The 22,302-nt window shown below is 35.3% G+C and overlaps 1 protein-coding gene across 1 annotated transcript; it reads left to right on the top strand.

The window, feature by feature from the left end:
* Window positions 1-1,209: 1,209 nt before the first annotated feature.
* On the top strand, window positions 1,210-21,353 carry LOC126967186 (protein ABHD11-like). The gene is made up of 7 exons (XM_050811667.1): window positions 1,210-1,372; window positions 3,128-3,322; window positions 8,439-8,803; window positions 13,767-13,928; window positions 14,455-14,968; window positions 17,355-17,725; window positions 21,125-21,353. Exons 5-7 carry the CDS (start codon window positions 14,585-14,587, stop codon window positions 21,261-21,263), a joined length of 894 nt encoding a protein of 297 aa, XP_050667624.1. The 5' UTR covers window positions 1,210-1,372; window positions 3,128-3,322; window positions 8,439-8,803; window positions 13,767-13,928; window positions 14,455-14,584; the 3' UTR covers window positions 21,264-21,353.
* The last annotated feature ends 949 nt before the right edge of the window (window positions 21,354-22,302 follow it).

Below are 22,302 nucleotides of genomic sequence, written 5' to 3'. Positions count from 1 at the left end.
GGCGAATAAGATTGCTTATTACTTAAACAAAATTAAAATATAATTTACAAAATGTAAAAAATCTAATTACTGGTTTAATAATTAAGAAATAAGTAACTAAGTAATGATAATATAGTACATAATTGTACTAATTTATTACAATCTTAACCTTCATACTGTCTTCGCGTCAATTTTGACCCAATGACCTTGAATGAAATGAAATGAAGATTTCTCTATGGTTAAATACTTTTGAGATTTGATGATTCATAACTTTTACCAAAGTTTTGAGGTTATTATAGTAAGTATACAATTGTATAGAAATATCTTTAATCTATCCTGCTACATTTTTTTATACGCTCACGGTCCTCGGATCAAACTTCACCAATTCACTGCCGACCGTTAGTTAGTTAGTAAACATTACTGTGTTTCGGTCTGAAGGGCGCCGTAGCTCGGGAAATTACTGAGCAAAATATGAAACTTAACAAGTTATGACTCAAGGTGACGAGAGCACTTGTAGTGCCGCTCAGAATTTTTGGGCTTTTCAAGAATCCTGAGCGAAACTGCAGCGGCAGAGCGTATGAATTACCATCAGCTGAACACCCTGCTCGCCTCATCCCTTATTAACATAAAAAAAAACCTAACGTCGATGACGTCATATCGTCGTTTTGTTACGGTGTGCAAAACAAGCATCACTAGGATATTATTAATAATAATAATAAGCAAAGATTTATTTTGTCATTATTATAGATTGATGTAAAGGTTTTGTGTTGTGATGCATATTATTATTATATTTATAATAATAAAATCAATGAAAGAGGTTAAGTAAAAAGTATTAATTTTTCTGACAATACTATTATAGCGACACAGAACAACAAAATCTACAGAAGTATTAACAACAAAAGTCAAAACTTAACAATGAAATCCGGTAATGAAACTGCAAACCGTACTGATAAAACTGGATGAGCGCGATGGGGTAAAGGGGGGAACGGGGAACTTCACGGTCCAGCGAGGTCTATAGATAATGTGGCTATGTCGTAGACAGGTTTAAGTCAATAATTTTTTGGCATAATATCTGTCATAGTCTTAAACATCTATAAAAAGTCATAATAAAACAAATAACACTTATATTTATTTTCATATAAATTGATAAATTTCGTAAAATTGGTTCCTGGAAATGGATTTACAAATGTCAGAATAGGTAACAATGAAGTTTGAATGGCGAATCGTAGCAACAGTTTTAAGGATGCCATTTACAAACAGCCGACGTTCTGCGGTTCATCTGTCGTACAAAGTATTTGGAGAAACTGACGTGGATCCGGATGAACCACCTATATTTCTCTTCCACGGTCTGCTTGGCTGTAAGAAACATTGGGATGCCTCGGCAAAAACGATGGTTAATGTTATGTAGACGTAGTAGTAGAGAAGTTAGAAGAGTTTATTGAAAGAAGATAGTGTAAGATGAGTTCTTAATGTATGCACAAAACTTTCTATTAGGATAATACTCAATATATTTATTGCTTCTTCTTCTTCTTCGTCGGATTACTCTTCACAGAGCAGTCGTGGTCACGTCGAACAACGAACGATTCTTGCCAGTCATCCCTATCCGTTGCTTCTCTGGCACATGTGTTGAGGGGAGTGTTGGTTAGAGCTTTGATCTGGTCTGTCCAGCGCATAGGGGAGCGTCCTTTTCACCTAATGCCGTTGCCCTTCCCTGAACAAAAAGTCTCTCTATGGCATGCTCTCCACGTCGCGTGGCATGTCCGAAGTATCTGAGGATACGCGCTATGACTATAGATGAAAGCCTTTCTTTCACCTTGGGTTCAAGTATCGAGACGTTTTTGCAGCATTGTGTCCAAGATACTCGCAGCATTCGTCTCCAACACCAGATTTCTAGTGCGTCAATCCTTTGACTCTCTCGTTCTTTGACTGTCCATATTTCGGCACCATATAGTATAGGAAACACTAGAGATCTCACTAACTGGACTTTAGTTGCTTTGATGATATTCATTGCATTCTACAATATTGTATGGTGTATATATCCAAAGTAGTACAGATATTGGAGACCCTGCCGGAAACAGCAATTTTGTAAGACTTAAATGTCTTATTTTCTATTCCTTCGTTAACACATTAATCATTTAACTAAACATGGAATGTTCTTAATAATTTTAATTTTCTATACACAATTAGTTTTTTTATCTCACTTTAATATTATTATTAATTTGTTATAACGGTATCACATAAATATTCATCTACAGAAAAGATTGTTGGTTCTTTCGGACTGCTTAAGCTATCACTATTATTTCCCACTACTATACTTCCTCCCATTAACAACCCAATTTCTCAACATAAGCGAGCAGAGATACGCAATTCGATCATTTTAGAGGCAATCGCCACAAAAATAGACCTGCATGTTTGAAATTGAAACCTTTTACCTGGTATAATTTTTGTTTGACAAAGAGTGCTGACACGAAATAAATCAAAAATAGCAACAGATGGTATGTGTCAATCCTCCTTTTCCCACTACTATGCAGTGATAGTAAGGATATTGTTACAACTTAAATTATGCTTTGCTCAGCGATTGCATTCGTCATCTAAGTCTCAGCATATCTGTTTTGATATCTTGCGCTCATCAAACATAACAAATAGTGTTACTATTCGACTCCAAACAGTCTTGTCGACAAATTAAGGTGCTGCTATGTCATTCATCTCGCCAGCATCATGATAAAAGAATCTCCCAGCCTAGCGAAGCTCTCTAAATAAAGCGGTTCACTCGATTTTATGAAACGTGCATCGATTGATATACTGACAGATGACGGCTATAATCTTGTTAAAACGGAGATAGCCGAAATCCACTACGTTTTACGGCCGTTTTCAATAACCTATCTATCCTTACTTTAACTTACTAGAACTAGACAATTCTATCCTCTTACGTTTAATCACATTTCAATAACCTATCGACAGATAGCATTGAACTATAGTTCTATATTGGAAATAACTATGGATACATAAGATCTTGTCACTAACCTATCCATAACTAGAGATACGTTATTGGAAACGGCCGCTAAGCAACTGTTCGCCCACATTGTAATTAGTATTTCAAACCTATGTCAAATCTCACTGTACGTTTCAACCTAGATTAAATTTAAAGGTAAGTATGACCAGACGAGCTGTTGTTGGTGTGGACCTTCGTAACCATGGCGACAGTCCACACGTTTCTACGCACAGATACAATGATATGGCTGAAGACATTCTTCTACTGTTTGACAAGCTGTCCGTTAAAAAGGCGTCGGTAGTAGGACACGGAATGGGCGGAAGAGCTATTATGTATTTATCGTTATTAGCTGTAAGTAAGTAACCTTTTGGTATTCTTAATAGCTCATAATATAAATACAAAAAGTATTTGAGAAGCCGTCAGCATAGTAGAAATTTTTTATTCTATATTAGATCAGTGTTAAACTTTGACTTCTTTTCATAAGCTAGTAATAAAACCGCTGATAGAAAGCCAAAAGAAACTTCTATCTTCTATTGAGAAGTTTAATGAAATGGGTTTAATTACTATTGTCCTATTCAATAACATTCAGAATTCAAATCGAAATAGATTCATGTCTGCGGAATATGCACTTACAACGTCATTATTTGACAATTCTGCCCTCGAGTGTCTCATTAAGTAGTAAGATACTTTCTCTCGAAATTTCGAGCAACTGATCACCTGCAGACGCAAATCTTATTACAAACTGGTTATTATCATTAAATTCAGATAATACTTCACGCTGGCCCCCAGATTAATGGCCTATTAAGCGCGAGTCCTCTTCAGACAGGACATTTCTATCAGCCCTTATCAGGTACAAACAGGTACAGGTTTAGTTCTTGTATCAGCTACAACAGTTTCCACTTTATCTATCAGGGCTTATAGCTTACTAGCTGACCCGACAGACTTTGTTCTGTTTATAGTAAAAAAAAACTCTTGCGGATGGAATTTTGGAAAATCCGTTCTTAGCTGACCTCTACTCGGTGAAAAGAATATTCCTACCAAATTTCAATTCTACGCCTTATGGTTCCAGAGATATCGTGATGATATCTCTATATCTCTATACGTGGATATCTCTTATTTATATAGATTGACGCTGAAATACTCATACCACTACTGATGTAAATTAAGTAAATTTATATAATTCAGCGCTAAATCATGTAATCATGCCGTGGAGCTAGAAAATTAGTATTAGTATTTAATATTGAGGGAGGGTTCAACATAAATAATTTGAAATAAACTTTTAATGAATCATGTAAGAAAGTATTTCACGAACCCCATGTAAAATAGAAGTAAAAAAAATTTTTAACAAAAAATTTAACCGACTTCAAAAACACGTATTTTTACACAATCTTATTAATTAATCTTATTCTAGTTACGATTATTGTAATTGTCGTTGTTTTATTTTGTTATTTATTATTTTATTTATTGATTTTTAGTGAATTTGAAGTACACCAACCAACGATTTGTCAAAATATGTGTAGATTTACTAAATTTTCAATGCAGCAATGAAAAATCTAAAAATAAATGTAAATGTATAATCCACATACGTATAGCAAATTTAAGACTTTTATGGTTTTCTCATGGATGCCACTGTCAGATCTGGACCAAATTTCAATGGGACAATAAGGGAAGCACCAGCTTTCAAATAAAAAATGTATCATCAAAATCGGTTCACCCAGTCGAAAGTTTTGAGGTAACAAACATAAAAAAGAACCTCCTCCTTTTTTGAAGTCGGTTACAAAGAATAGCGTGATTAAAACAATATAGACCAAACGAAAAAAAACGTTAGTGTATGTCATTGTTAAATTTTGTTTACACGCAAATTTTAGATGCAAACGGCTGGCATTCGAGTCAACAGGAAAAAAGTAAAAAAATCAGAATTGTACTAATTGGCCTAGACATATTTAAATTAGATAATAACTAGCAGATATTTTCTGTAGTCCACAGAATTCAATGATAGTCATTTAATCGTCGTTGGCAATGAAGCAACATGATTTACATAGCGGTATCAATGTCTCTAGCGGAGATCAATAATAATTTGTTTGTAGATAGAAAAACCTTACAAATGTAGGAAGATTCGCTCATCAATAATATCTCACATCGTGCTGTGGTCACAGGAAAACATCCAGATTGATAAATTCGTGTTATGGCTTTCATGAAAACGCTCACGAGGCGTTGTGGTAGGGTGGTTGTGGCAACAAACTGCGCACAATGTTTACACGCTGTACTATGGGGCGACCAAATAGTTTAATACCTTTTATTAAAATGAGTTGTTAGAGTCACCATTCAGGCTAGATTAGTCCAAAGACTCCTCCGTCTTCAGTACAAGTTCCCCCGCGCCGCGGTATACCGTAGATCGGCGCCATTTTGGCGCGCGCGCAGCATTTATTTTAGCGCATTTATCTTACGTGTAATAATAGATAACTTATAATTAGGATAATATGAGAGAATATATGAGAAAACTATTGAAACAAGCTATAAGACCATGCAAAATAAACTATCTTATAAAAAAAATGAGAGTCAGAACTTGGTCAGGGCGCAGTGTGCCAAACGACACTTCCGATTTTAGTGTATATGAAAGATCTAGTGCCAAATGGCACTACTCAATTTTTAGAGGTTTGATTAGCTTGTGTACATAAATTATCAAATGCAATAAATAATAAAATTAATAAATAAAATAAAGGCATTTATTTCTGGCATAATGAGACCCATAGTTATAAAAAATATTAGACACTGTAAAGGGGTGCCAAGTTAAAAGAAACATTAATGTAACTAAAACTATATATTGCATATATTCGTGCAGTCATTTTTTGTTCTTGTCCATGTGAACAGAGATACTCATAGCTTGCTGCGAAAACGTTATCCGCAGCTGGCAGGTGTAGTGTTTCTCTCCCTCTGTATACATTTTCAACATAAGTTACTGGTAAACATAACCTTCAAACGTGTCTGTGTTTGACAACTGACAGAAATGACAGATAGTCTATGGATGAACAGTGCTGCCAGTCGTTAAAGTAAATTACCAAATAAAGAAAAAAATAAAATCTGTGACCGGATCAGAATAAAAGGGGGGTGCTCATGTCTCTCGACTTGCCATGCCCTTTTACTTGTGCTCATATAAGCTCTATGGCGTTGTATTGGCAGTGATATGTAGGAATCCTCAGGACGATATGACCATATTCTCCTGCCATTTCACCGATCACAGACCGTTTTGGATTCTTTTTGGTTTTTAATACTTTTATCGTTCTATTTTTAACATAGGATCGTCCACATTTTCTCTAAATTTGCGTATCCAATTATTAATTTAATGTTCCTTATTGACAATATGGCGTTGGCATTTTGTCAATTTGCCGAGAGTGGTAGATCAGGTTATCAGTAAAAATTATTGTTGGTTCTTCCAATGATGAATTCTTGAATTTTATAACTACCTAGGTAATAATATTTTTTAACAACGTGTATGCGTTATTATATATTAAATACTAGCTGACCCGGCAAACGTTGTTTTGCCACATAGAGTTAGACCGTTTCTTGGACATAGCAACGTTACTCCTTATTACATCAGCTAGCTGCCAATAAAAGTCCCGTCAAAATCGGTCCAGCTATTTCAGAGATTAGCCGGAACAAACAGAGAGACAAAAATTTTAAAAAAAATATTTTGGTGTAAGTACCCTATATATATTCATATACATGTAGTAAAAAACGGATATTTCAATATTACAAACAGACACTCCAATTTTATTTATATGTATAGATGACTCATATATTTATACAAGTGCGAATTAAGTAATAAAATGTAGTACTATTAATAATGTTTAGATATAATTTATTATTATAATTAATTTAGATTCATATTCTAAGTTTCATGGGAACATCATTTGGCATTGTTATTGATTTTATTAATTTTCTTAAAAAACCTGTTTTGTGTTTTTTTTTAAATGGCGGTGAATAGTTAGTATGTATTTAAATGGTAACGTTATTAATTCTCTAGACATCACTTAAAATTACTATTTTTATCAATCACGTGTAGCGAACGAAAAATCACAAACAAAATAAGAAGCGACAGGGCTTTGCAAACAGAAACAACTGAAGTGCAAGCAATAAGTGGCGGTCAAATATCACAAAAATATTGAATGTTTTGTTGCTCGGGAAGACTCTCTTGTTCATAAGCATTTACTATTAATAGTGCCTAATGGCATCTCCAATAGAGCCAACTCATAGTTGAGCCCTGATGTGTGCTCATCACCTGGCGCCAGTCCCAACGCCAATGTATTTATGCTTAGATCATCAAATACGTCTAGATTGACTATGACAGCTGTGAAAACGACATAATAAATTGAATTTAGAACTAAGTGGTCTAGATGAAGAAAATGTGGATCATTTGTTCTTCATTTGTCTTTTAATGCAATCCTCTTTATACATTTTTATACCTGCTGAAGTACCCCGCCAAACTTCCTTTAAATGTCTCCTCTCCCTAGTTTTCACTCCTTTTGTAAATATTTTGTGTAAATATATTAAAAAGAATAAGATTAATTATATTTGTGCATGTCCCTTTTTAGTCTAACAGCTTGTATATTTGTTTCAGGTACAAAATAAGAAAATAAAACTTGTTTATATCTTTAGCACCGATCACTACCAATGAAATTAGAATACAAAAATTCTCTAAGCTTGGTGGTCTACTTTAACGTGACATTGTCAAACTTGTGGTATACCTTCCGCAGGAGCCATAGTAGGAATAATAGAATAGAATAGAACTAACCTCTATTTTGAGCAGTTCACGCACACTAACACAAAATGAAATACGAATCGCTAGTGTAAGAACTTATGTTTGTTTTGATTACGATAAATTGTCTGGAAACAGGTGACTTTGGATAAAAAATCAATACTTTTGGGATAATATAAAAATTTTTTTGAGTCGAACTTGCAGATTATATTGAAAACGTTAGGTGAAAAGTAATACGTACGCGTGGAAGCTAACACCTGGATTTATATGTTAGTTACGGCTTTGGCAGCAAGACACACTACACCTAACCAAAGTGTTATCTATTGTAAATGGGAATCCGTATATCACACCAAATATGTTTGAAAACAATAAAATCACAAATATACTATTCGCAAGCTAATCGTCAACCAAATAGAGCTGAAATGAATGAGAAAAAGAGCTGTCATGCTCTTTGTTTGTTTCTCTCAAAGTTGACATTGAGACAAACAATAAAATGGGTTATGCGATAGAGATGCAAGATCAATAGCTTTGTCCCATTCTATCTCAGCCTTAGTTGTATATCGCTTGCCCTCTCTATTTGTTATGAAGTTATCGACGCTACTTCTGTAGTGTCTAATTTCTTCTCTCTTTTAATTCTGTAATTATAAGGCTATTTCGGATTCAAAATGTGGAAGTTAGTAAAAGAATTAATTTTTATTTTTAAATTTCAAGCCTGATAGAATATCCGGGCTTCTTGTTGTGGATATATCTCCGGTGTCCTCGTGTATACATTTCACCGAGCATATGCTAAAAGTAATGATGGCTATGGCAGAATTTTCATTCAAGAAACAAAGCAAAGTTGACGAAGCGAAGCACGAAGTCATGAGAAAGCTGAAAAATGTTGTGAGCGATGAACTAATAATGGACGCAGTACTTTCAAATGTTATTAAGAAAAAGGAGGGTAATATTGGCTGGCGATGCAATGTTGAAGTGATGATCAAGGATTATCGTTATATCGCGACATTTCCAAAATATCGAAACAAAAAATTCTTTGGGCCAACACTTTTTCTTGGAGGGCAGCTGTCTGAATACATTCCGTACGTACCAACATTATAGTTTATTTACGTTCTTCAACGCGTTATTCGGATGTAAACAATCCCTACTAATATTATAAATGTGAATGTAAGTTTGTTTGTTACGCTTTCACGCCTAAGCAACTGAACCGATTTTGATAAAATCTAGTACAGAGATAGACAAGAGCTTGGGAAAGGCTATCTTGTATCGTGAATAACAGGCTTGGCGGGTTGGAAATGGGAGTTTGTATGATAGTTCGCCATTATCGAAGATAACATCATGGAACTTTGTATTTAGGAAAAGGGAGATGAATGTTGTATAGTTGGTAGCTTAAAAATGTACTAACAGCAGTTTGTTGTGTATTATTTTCAAAGTGAGTATATTAAAAAATACCTACCCAAAGTTACTATTGCACGCGCACGAATTCGCGGTAGCTAGTAGTCAATATACAAAACTTTGACTTTTATATATACCGCGAATAATGACGTCATAGCTTACAACAACAATCAAGCTCTCCAATTGTTTAAGTTCTTCAAATTCCCACTGGCCAATAGCGTCGCTATTTCAGTAATTATTTGAATGTCGCAGAAATTATTGCTATTTAAAAAATAGTCTTGCTTAAAATTCAATTATGATTTACAATATTGCAAATTGCAAGTCAAGTTCGTTAGGTAAAGGGTAAAAATCGGACCATATTTTCATAATTCATATTGGCAATTAAAAACTAGTTGTGTATTAAACACTAGCCCCCTTATTCATAATGGTCCGCTAACTTTAAACAGCCGCTTAGAAGTGTTTTTTCTCATTCTGACTTAGGTCAATAGAAGAAGACAGACTGAGTAGGTATTAGCAATGCTTTAAGTTAGCAGCCTATTATGAATAAGGGGGTAGAAAGATAGCCTTAGTCGACGCGGCGTGTGTCATTTTAGTTACGATTGTTGACAGCAAAAAAAATATATTACACATTTCCTTCTAGACTATTGAATATTTACATAAGTGCTTTCTATTTAATCAATAGAAGCAATTGCCAATGACACAGCAGGCAGCATTATGCCAACTCAATGGACTCCCCTAGGTAGCTCTAGGACACACATGCTTATTGTGCGCTATTATTGTAGGCAAAGAATATAAAATCCGCAAAATCAATTAAAGAAATAGGGACTCTTGCGGTCATACAAAAGGTGTACTCATTCCAGATCGCACGGCGCAACTAAGGTACATTTCTATACACCTAGAAGTTGCCTCTCTTGCTATCGCATTACTCTAACCTCTTCTGACGAAATTAGGGTTTACTTCTTTACCTAAAAGTGTACTAATAAGGTCATGTTATAAAAATCAAACCAACATCAGCTACATCATATATAAGAAGACCACGAAATAGTCAAACCTACTTAGTATATATGAATGGTAATTTCATTAAAATAATAATCACTTTAGATTGTTTCAGCGTCTTAGGAAGCTTAAAAAAATTAAATTCGATCGCAATGACCTTTAATATGCATTGCTTTATTTATGTTTCTTTATTTTTAAAATATTGGTCGGAACTGTGACAAGTAGGTGACAACACAGCGCGCGTGCGTCTCTGCTCGCTCATGACTCATGAGCCCCGACTGGCTACCTTACTCTGTAGGTCTACTCGCAAAATCGACAACGATATATACGGAACGATCCGACAATAGCACGAATATATCGCACCTACCCTACTCTAACAAATGTTCGTATTCCATATCGTTTGTCGTAACAACATCGTAACCATAGACTAATATTTTGATTTTTTTACGATGTTAGTGTGAATGAATTATGCGCAAACTATGTATAATCTGTGCTATGTCGCTGCTAAGTGTCAAAAGTCAAAACATAGCTTTAGATAGCTTTAGATTAGGACCATGCCAGACTCTACACCACCAATTTGCATCGTTTACACAAAATGTAAATCTTCCAAAATTATGTAATCAATAGAATATGACCATTTAAAATTGAAAAAATATTACAAAACTTGCGGATAATAAAATGAAAAAAAAGTAACTCAACCCTTCTCGTCGACTTCCTATTTCTCAGGCGGCCATTTGCATTACTTTCTACGCATACACGATCAACAAAATGACTTAAATTACTTGGTAATTAATCCTGTTGAATAGTAAATCACATATAATTATTTTAATTTTATTGATTAAGTATGTATATTGTATGGCAAATATATCTATACAACTTGAAACGATAATAGCAACGACAGCTTAGAAGGTGTCGTTGAGATTATCGTAAGAGTGACGTTTGATTGTTTGTCGAATTCGAATATTCGTCTGTGACATTTTCAACTAAGAGTAGGGTTAGACCGATAATATCGAAATATGTTTTGTTCGTAAATTGAATACGATGTAACTAAGAGTAGGATTCGACACGACCAATGCCACGAAATATCGAATACTCCTAAAATCGATAATATGGATAGGTCGCCGCACGTACTTACGATTTCGCTACCTACACGGGAAGTGAGACAGGCCTGCTGCAGGTATTAATTTAATGTACCTACTTCAAATTGACGTAAGGTAATCCAGTTCATATTTTGTGTTAATTTGGACATGTACTTTACGGATATTTTTTGGATATGTACGGTTACCTTTTACATTTATTTTTGTGTCTTAGGTGTATGTATGTTACCACAACAATTTGATGTCACAAAATGTGTTGAATGATAAACGAATATGTATACTAAATTATTGCAAGAATTTGGCAATGAAGAGGTCAATTAAGAATAATTTGCAAGTGAATGAAGGTTATCTTTTTAGTAATTCGAATGTTTAAGTGGTGACTGGTGAATCTATCTAACTGGTCGTAACGGAGTACGGACCAGACTTGACCGGTGCGCGGCGTGCAGTAGTGCCATGTGACATGTCGCTATGTACGATGGTTTGCAAACCGGTGAAATAATGAGCAAGTCACATGGCTATTGAACAAACTATATATTTATATAATAATTACTTTCCACTTTTTAAAGCGTGTTTTAGGTTTTCAGCTATTATTAACTTTTTCAGTATTAAAAAATGAACAGTAGGATGTATTCATAATTCAGTTAGGTCAATTTCGTTTTATGACGTATGAGTAGCTATCGATAATTTTTTAATTAACCTGGTTGTCCTATTTGGGATACAAGACTAAGGTTTTGAAAATATTTTATTGTCATCGGTCCTTGATATGTGTGCAAATTCTTCAAGTAAATCGGACGGTTTGAAGTTGGTGATTATCAGGTGCTAAGGTTCTGTTACAACACAGATATATACCCACGTCATACAGGCGAAGCATAGATATATATGAAAATAGGAAAATGTATATTTCTTTCATATTCTTATGTATATTAAATGTATATTATTTCAAAGCGTATCAAATTACCCAAGCCGGATAATATTTTACCCTCTTATTCATAATAGACTGCTAACTCAAAGCATTGCTAATTCTCACTCTGTCTTCTTCTATTGACGACATTTTTCGATTGGAATTGAGTTCCATGCTTCGACAAAAGCTTCGTAGAGATCTTTTTTACTGGAGTTGCGTTTGTTTGGAACTTTATTTTTAACGATATACCACATATTTTCAAAAAGGCTTACACCCAGACTATTTGCAGGCAAGTCTAAGACGGAAATACGCTGTTCCCTAATAAGATATTTGACACTGTTGGCCGTGTGTTTAGGATCATACCATGAATGATCCAGCCCCAGGTTACAGGCAAATGGTCGTCAAGGTAGGGAATAATTATGTCCTATTTTTTGGTACTGAAAATGATTCTTCAATATTTCGAAAAGGTGCAACTCCACATACGGAAAAACATATTTTGTTTTTACAGCCACCGTGCTTAAATATGTATTTATAAATGAAAGCATTGTTTATTAGACGTCTAACACAGCGCTTTTTTTCATTCTTGTACCGTCCAATTAACATATTGTTTCTCTAATAATAAACGCTTCTCTCGGTGTTGCGTGGTAAGAAGCATTCCCTTTAGAGAAATCTTCCCAAACAGTCAAGCTTCCACTAATCTTTGGCGTACCAGTTTTGACGAGACGTTTCTGGGGTCATCAGGCGGAAAACCTTCATTTTTAATCTGGTTGGAGACTTTAAATGGGTCATGTTTAGCAACACTTACGGTTAACATATCTTCTCTGGTCATTCTAAGAACATTTTCAATAGTTCCGTGTCTTCTATAATGGTCAATATCATAAAAAACTTTCCTTACAGAACATTTAAAATGGTCAGCTATTCTCCTATACGTCCACTTTTGATCGAAATGCAAAGTAACAATTATCTGTCTAGTTGAACCGCCAAAACTCTATTTGTGCCCATTTTTAACAAAACTTATTGTACACAAAATTCCAATGTGATGTTCATTTGCCGCCAAATCCGTATAAAGGCAAAGAAAGAAGTTTTTTTTTAAATTCCAAAATGGAACAAACCATGGCTGCTTATCTAAATCGTTTCTAATTATCCATCCAAGCGGTCAGTAACATAAAATACACGTAGAAAAGTTTAAACGCTTTTTGTGATTAAAGGTTACATATAATTTGGTTTTTTATATATTTTAAGATTATTTTAATTGAGTGGCTATGTTCTTGCCTTATCATTTATTCATTTTTGGGATTAACGTATTTTTTCACGAATATTGCACGTTGATTTTATACTTCCAGAATTCATATGAAGTGTTTGTAATAATATTATAATATAATAATGATAGTTTGATGCTAGACAATTATATTATTTTATTTATTTGAAAAATAGCCATAGAAAATAAATTAAAAGATTATTAATTATGTGTACTACACACGTCGAAACGAAAGTTATCTTTCTAGGGTTTTCGGTTCCAACATACAATCATATGTACCACAGCTTGTAAAGTCTACAACACAATGAACACAGAAACCTAACGCGGATGGTCGAACGCTCGAAGGCTTAACTTTCTAATAATTTATGTTAATATATATGTTTCATGTTTCATTTTAGGCCAGATGATCTAACTGGTATACGAGAGCTATATCCTCGCGCTGTCATCTCATATATTCCACAATCTGGACATATTCTGTATTTAGAGGATCCGAAGACTTTCTTGGAAATATCTATAGCGTTCCTCAAAACGATACGTAGCATGTAGGACCGTCTTATGAAGTAAGTTTATATCAAAGTTATTTTGAGAGCTACGTACTAAAGAACTTAGTTAAGGATTGGTCTCCGCTGCGCTCCAACTAGATACCGCCCAATACGACGCTCAAGTGGGTGCGTACTCGAGGCAAACTCGAACAATATGTGACGTTGACGTGCCAGATGTTCTGTTAAACTTTGCTAATACTTGAACTAAAATACCTGGTTTCTTAGTTAAATTTTGTAAAATTAATACTTTACAAATTTAGTGATCACATATCATCCGTAAGTATTTTGTATTTTAATAATTTCAATGTAAAATAGCACAAAGCGCATGTTACAAAATTTGAATGATGTCATTGAGTGTCAAGATGCCACGCACACAAGCATCTAATAGTTGCCGTAATAAAAAAGCTGCGGTAACTAGCGGAGACTAATCTATAATCTAAGAACTTCCTATTAATTTAAATATACAAAATATTCTTTAAGTCGAACTTTATATTTATTAATATATATGGTCCAACCACAGAACAGATTTTTTTTCTCTTCCGAGGGTCCAACCTACCTCAAAATTATTGACATGAAATGAATTTTTATTGACGTAAAACATGGCGTGATGTGTCAATTGATCGCAAGAAAAGGTGTTAAAAGATATTTACGCGCATCAATTATGAGGGCATGGAATGAGTTTAATATGTTTCACGATTGCTAAATTACATTCGAGACATTTTATTCATATTATAACGAGAACTGCCGTTGACTTGGCCTACAAAGTTCACGGCAAAGGGAGTTTCAACAACGATACGCCCGTTATTGTGATACATGGCTTGTTGGGTATGAAGAAGAATTGGGAGAGTGTATCGAAAAATATAAATGAAAGTATAAATCGGAGTGTTGTCGCTGTAGATGTCAGAAATCACGGTCATAGTCCGCATACAGCAACGCACACATATCCGGAATTAGCAGCTGATATTTCCAAGCTTATGGAGAAATTGTCCATTAAACGGGCAGATATAATTGGACACAGCATGGGTGGCCGAACCGGTATGGCTCTGGCCTTGACCGAGGTACAGTATCAACAAAGTTTCATGAACTTTTAACCCGTTATTATTACATTGAACTTTAGTCATATTTAAGTGCTTCATTTTCAATTCCTCATAATTTTTATGAGTTGTTTTACCTCGAGTAAACAATAATGGCGAAACACGTTATTGTTGAAAAGTAAAACCAAAAAAAAAGTGTATAAAGTTTACTATGCGAGGCACTAAAGGGTTATATACGAGGTGGACGCGCAAACTTGTATCTTCTTAAATTGAACAAGGTTCCTTAAAAAATATGTAAATATATCTTTATATATATAATTCTTGTGTGCGTGTGTATGTCACTAAACTCCTCCTAGACGGCTGGACCGATTCTAATGAAACTTTCTGTATGTATTCAGGTGGATTCGAGAATGGTTTAGATTCACAATTGAACTACCTCCTAAACGGCTGGACCGATTTTGATGATATTTTTGTGCGTTCCAGTGAATTTGAGATTGGTGTGTGTCTTCAGGTGGATTCGAAAATGGTTTAGATTCACAATTAAACTACCTCCTAAACGGCTGGACTGATTTTGATGACTTTTTTGTTTGTTTCAGTGAATTTGAGATTGGTTTAGATTCTTAATTCCGCCCATATAATATAATTCTCCTGCTCATGTGTATGTTAGTGAACTGCTCCTAACGGCTGGACTGATTTTTCAAATTTAAAACATGTGTACAGGACAACGTCTGTTGGGTCCACTAGTACCTATATAATATACTAAACTACAATAAAAACATGACGTTGTTTCCACGGTTACATAAATACACACATCAAAAAAGTCTAAGCAACATGTACTAATTTAAATTTTAGGATGGTTTTTTCACATTATAACGTTGTATTTTATTTTTTAAATAATATTTTTAGGGTCCTATGATGTAAAAATAACAGCTGTTGTCTTTATATGTTCTTTTAATAACAAAAATTTACAATATTAGAATATACTGCAGAAACTAAGGCACATACGCAACTAAACAATTTTTTAACAAAATGAAATTTCTAAACAAAATGAATTTATTGTGAAAGAATAGGATAATTTAATATAAAGTATGGCCTCCTCTGCTATTCAGAACTTGTCGGCAACGATTCTTCATTGAATTAATGAGACTGTTTATGTCAAATTGCGGTATTCGCTCCCAATGGAATTGTAGCAAATCCTTCAGCTGTTGGGTTGCTGTCACTCCGTCCTAGTCCATCAAAACACGTCTCTGGAGCATGTCCCATGCGTGCTCGATGGGGTTGAGGTCTGGCGATTGTGCAGGCCAGGGCAATACCTGGAAGTTCTCCGTTGCCAAGTATTGACTGGTTCGCGAGCTGTATGTGAACGCGCATTGTCATTTATTAACGTAAAATCGGAGCCAAAGGTTTATGCAAATGGATGGACAGCGTTCATGTTTCCATTTACAAAAACGAGCTCCGTTCGCCTGTTATTCATAATACCCGCCCATACCATAACTGTTGAGCCGCTGTATGGATGAACTTCCTGAATGCACCTGAGTCTTTCAGTATTTCCGGGCCGACGGTACACTCGCACCCTTCTTGTATCGGGCCTAAACCCGAATCGCGACTCACCGGAAAACATAATTTTATCCCATTGTTCCTGGGTCCATGTTCTGCGTTCTCTACACCATTCATTTCGACGAGCGCGATTTCCGTGACGTATCGGTGGGCACCTAATTGGGCGTCGAGCTCGTAGGCCGTAATCATGCAATGATTTCGCACAGTTTGGGGACTTACATCAACACCACTTGAATTTTGTAGCCTCAAACTTATATCTCGAGCGGTTAACATCGGCTGGCGTCTTGCAGTGAGTGGTATGTACCGGTCTTGGCGTGGTTGTACTCCTTTTACGGCCTGAATGCTGTTCAGCGGGTTTCCTTGTATTATTGTAATATCATGCATGTTGCTTAGACTTTTTTCATGTGTGTGCGTGGGAATTTCAACCCTATTAATGCCTTACGACTGACATCTTATTGTCACAAAGGTTTTGCAAAGTTATACATGCAACTACTCGTTCAATCGCTTACACCCAAAGATATATTATTATAAAGGTGCCCCTCACCAAATTTTTATGATATACATATTTAATACTTAAGGCCGGCAGTACATCTCTTGACACTTGACACTTCCCAGCCCGTGAGTCTCTTACCCCCTTGCCCCCTTTCATATAAAAAAAATACAGGGGCACGTGACAAAATCAGCGTAGCAATTGTGTCCACACGTCCGATAACGCTGCAGTTGCTTTGCTTCTTTTGGATGAGAGAATGAATTGCGGCGATGAGTTAATATCAGTAGACCCGCAAGATAAATTTCTTATTCCTTGAACTACGTGAAAAACATTTATATTGACATTATATTCAATTTATTGCAGCAATCAAAAGTTAATCGCCTAGTCGTGGTGGACATATCTCCAGTTTCAACTGCAGGTGTTCTAAACAATTTCTTTCCGAAGCTAATTGATGTCATGATCTCCATCGACTTCCAAGATGTTGAAAACATCAGCCAGGCACGATCTAAGGCTAAAGCAGGGCTCGTTGCATCGGGGATTGTCGAAGCCGACACGTCTGGATTTCTTCTCATGAACGTTGGGTTCAAACCGGATAATACCATAGGTTGGCTATGCAATCTACAAGTCCTGAAGGATTATTTTACGGATATAGCAAACTTTCCTAAGGATTTACTCACGAAGAAATTTGACCGTCCAACTCTTTTTGTTGGCGGAGGCGAATCAAATTATATTCCGTTAGTATGGCTTACTATAAAGATAAATAACTGTAATAACAAAAATTAACTTAAATTAAATTATGTTAATTTTTAAATTAAACTAAACTAAAAAGAGGGTAATGATTTTTTTAAAGTTAATTTAACAAATTGTTTGGATTTGAAAAAGCGACACCTCAAGTCATTTTCCCCATAAGCAAATATCCCCAATATTAAACAGGTATATATATATATTAAACAGGTTATCAACTGTAAAGTAGATCCTGTAGATGAAGCCACAACCTGAGAGTTGCACAAGGCATACAAGAATTATCAACGATATTTCACTCGAACGGTTGGCTCAGTGGAAAGAGCGCTCGCACAGAACGCTAGAGGACGCGGGTTCGAGTCCCGCTATGTTAAATTTATTACAAATGATCAGTCCAGAAACTTTCAGGATGACCTACTTCTACTATATAGTAGAAGTAGGTCATCCTGAAAGTTTAATTATATAATTATACTATAATTAGATATAAATACATATTTTAGCATATTTAAAGTATAATATTATGATATATGTATTATGTAATATCATATTATAATAAAAATGTGTTTGTCCAACACACATAGGAACAGATAACGCGCGAGTTGAATGCAGAGTTCAGGAATGGGATAGTCATGTGACCTAATTATAATTGATGACCATAATCATGAGTGTCGATAAATTTTAAAAATATTTCAAGATTACCATTTTTTACCACTAGGTTATTTAAATTATTCTATTAATTTTGTCATAATTTTATCCTAATAGTACAGGATCCCTGGTAGTAGCTTCTTTTTGACGAGATGTTGGAGAGGGATAAAACCTTACCTTTTTTGGACAAATATTTTTTTACGTTATTTACATAAGTAATAAGTATCTCGATAATTAACAAAGAATAATTCGGTTAGTAATATATTTTTTAATTCGTCAAATCAACATATTTCGTCCTTATTATTAATTTGATCTAAAATTTTCGTTCTGTCTTTCTTCGACACTCATGTCCAAAATATTTTACTTATCGCCATTTCTCGTGCTTGGCGATGAATAAAAACTCGTTTTTGGAAGGGAGCTTGATGGACTTGGAACAGCCTAAAATCCAAAAAGTTACACGGGATCGCAACAACGTATTTACGCCATAGCACGGTAAGCGACGACTACGGTACAACACTACACTGCATGCGTGCGGACAGCGGGAGGAGATGTTCCCGCTCTTTACCCCACGACTGCATTAAACTCGCGCGCTAACTGTAGGTTTTTTTTGTTTTGGAAATCAAGCAATTTTGATACAGTCTGAAATCGAAAAGCTTTACACCTTCACACGAAATTGTGATACCCGGCTAGATTGTATGCTAGGTTATCCCTATACATACAAAATGATCATAATATTATGACACTGGTTTACAAACAATTGAATGAACCTTGTCCATTATTTATAAGCAATGTAATGCATGTGTGTGCTTTATTATCATAATTGTGTCAGTAATATTAATCTTTAACCTTATATGCGCTTTGTTCTATAATAATAGGGGTTAAAGTATGAATTTGCCATTTTATTGTAAATAGGTACTTCGAATTGACATAGAATCTTCATGGCTTAAGATTTTTGAGTGAAACTTTTTTCAAATGTTACCTATGCAGCTCTTCTTTTAAAAAACGTACAACATTCGATTATCATCTTTCAGTTGTTTTTTTTATTTAGCTTAGACAAGAAAGATGGATACTTCCAAAGTACGAGTGTCTTTTTGAGTTCCGACGCGAAACTTACGCGGCAAAAACAGCTCGCAATATGAATGTTGCGTTTGGAGTGTGGACTGCTAGTGAACGCACCATCCGGTTTAAATGCTTTCGTGATGGAAACTTTGATTTGAAGAACGAACCAAGTTGAAGAACGCCCACACAGGAGAATATCGATGAATTGGAAGCCGATCCGAGCCAAACTTCCCAGGAATCAGCGGCATGATTTAACGTTACCTTACCAATAAAATTAACTTAGGTAACTATTTGCGACACATAAAAAAAATGAAAAATGTGTTTCCTTGTTGAATCGATACAGAAATGAAGGAATATTGAATCGGATTGTGACATGAAAAGTGGATTCTTTAAGATAACCGTAAGCGAAAAATGCAATGGCTGACCCCACGTGAAACGCCGCAACAGTGTAACTGTTTGGTAGTCTCAGCGTGGTGTTATTCACTATAGCTTTCTCCGATTTAGTCAAGCACTAACGGCAGATGTCTACTCTCCCGAACTCCGAACAGTGATAGCAAACTAGCAGCGAAGCAGCCCCGACTCATGAATCGATAGTATTCACCATTATTGCTCCATGATAACGCGAGACCTCATACAGCACGAGAAACGGTCTTCTCTACAGATTTACAGTGCAATCAGAAAGCATACATCACCCTCCGTATTCGCCAGACTTTGCTCCAACGGACTACCATTTTTGTCGTGATTTGGACAATTTTTCACACAATTTGTCGAATCTAGATCACCACAATTCTATTGCCAATTGATTTGAAGAACGAACCACGTTGAAGAACACAGGTGTATATCGATGAATTGGAAGCCAATCTGAGCCAAACTACCCAGGAATCAGCGGCATGGTTTAACGTTACCTTAACAATAATATTAACTTAGGTATTTGCAACACATAAAAAAAAACAGAAAGCATTCATCACCCTCCGTATTCGCCAGACCTTGCTCCAATGGACTACCATTTTGGTTGTGATTTGGACAATTTTTCACACAATTGTCGAATCTAGATCACCACAATTCTATCGCCAAGGCAACAATGTACAGATAATAACAGTTAAATATGTTCATTAAATTTAATATGTTAGTATGTTAAATTAAAAATCGAAATTCAATTTCGTCGTGGTGTCGGTGTCGTTATTGCGCATTAATATATGTAGCATATTTTGTTAAAAATTTTGATGAATCTTTATATGAATTTTATATTCATTACGATGATTGGTTTTTAGCATAATATTGTGACTGGTACATATTTCATTTTATGTACTTGTTGAAGGCCCATCCGTCAAGCGCAAGAATTAAGTACCTACCTAATGGAAGAGCTTTTTGCTCTCTCAGCATATCTCAGCACACCATTTCTATCCAACTTGTCGTTAATGCTTTAATTTACATTAAAGTAGTTATTCTATGGGAATCAATTTTAAGAATATGAGAAAATGACTTTTATTATTTGCACCTGAAATAAAACTAATGTAAAGATATTTTGTTTCGTTATTGAGACATTATTATAGCTCTTTAATATATGTTTTACAGAAACCTCCGTAACCCACATTTTCCAGACTCTCAGGAGGGTTATGGCTCTTTTCGTTTCGTTATCTTTGAATATTTGTGCAACAAAGATTAAAACAGCCTTAATTCAATTTCAGACATGAAGATTTACCGGGAATAAGAAATCTGTTTCCAAATGTCCAAGTTAAATACGTGGCTAATGTGGGCCATAATGTTCACGCTGAAGACCCAAAATCCTTTCTCAACATTGTCATACCATTTTTATCTAAATCTTAGAGAAAATATTATTATTTTATTTATTCTATACCTATGTAATTTTGTACGAATGGTTGCATGTAAGATATCATTATATTTATTATTTTGGAATAGAGTGGTTTTGTTGTTTAAATACATAGAAATCTAAAGGTTATGTACCTAAATTAAAAAGTATAATTTGGCAGGAGTAAAAGGTAAAAAGCAAGCTGATAGGGTCCCAGATGATAACGATAGTACTCTTATTAAAGATAGTGGTATTTTTCATGAAATTAATTATAAATCAAATAAAAAGCTTAAACGAAATGTGAAAATTGGCCGTTGACAAACAAATTGTCCTAGTAATTGCCATCCCACTGTTATCAGTGCCCAGTGATAATCAACCTTTGTTTTTTTAGAGTTAATGACGGCAATCGTGCCAATAATAATAATAACAGCTCTGTGGCTAGTAAAAACTCCCTGAGAAACTGGGGAAATATCATAAAATCTGCTGCTGATCACAGGCTATATATACATCGAATAAACGACATTGATACCTTTAATTTTGGGACACTTTCTCCAAAACATTCCGAATTTGGACGTTCCAATTTTCTTTTGATGGTACCCATGTCGTATCGTCCTGGAAACACCGCAAAAGGAAGCTCTTTCAACAGTTTTGTTGTTGGTGGAAGAAAATTCCTTGAAAACCGCACTGTAAGGAATGGCGCATATCCTGATGGTTGTGATGATATCCTAATTTATGGGGTGTCGGCAAAAGGTGGAAATCGGCGGCAGGAATGGGGTCCAACAGCTCTTCAGACCATTGCCCGAGATAAATTCGGTAGAAAGCAAGTAATCCATTTACAGAGCACTGGATACCGACAGTTTGAGCAGCTCTGCGTTGCACCCGGTCAAATGATCCCCTGATAACGGGGTGCGGCAGACCAGAGATGACAGCAATACTCCTTATTATGTAGCCGGACCTACACTTTGTAGAGCGCTAGAATGTGGTCTGGCTTGAATTATAGCCGTGCTCTATTTATGATGCCTCAGCTCTTTGGAGCCAATTTGGCTTTGCCTTCCA

Source organism: Leptidea sinapis, chromosome 1 (assembly GCF_905404315.1).
Source record: "Leptidea sinapis chromosome 1, ilLepSina1.1, whole genome shotgun sequence".
Lineage (NCBI taxonomy): Eukaryota > Metazoa > Arthropoda > Insecta > Lepidoptera > Pieridae > Leptidea > Leptidea sinapis.
Note: the sequence above shows the minus strand (reverse complement) of the source record. Positions and strands in the feature narration are given on the sequence as shown.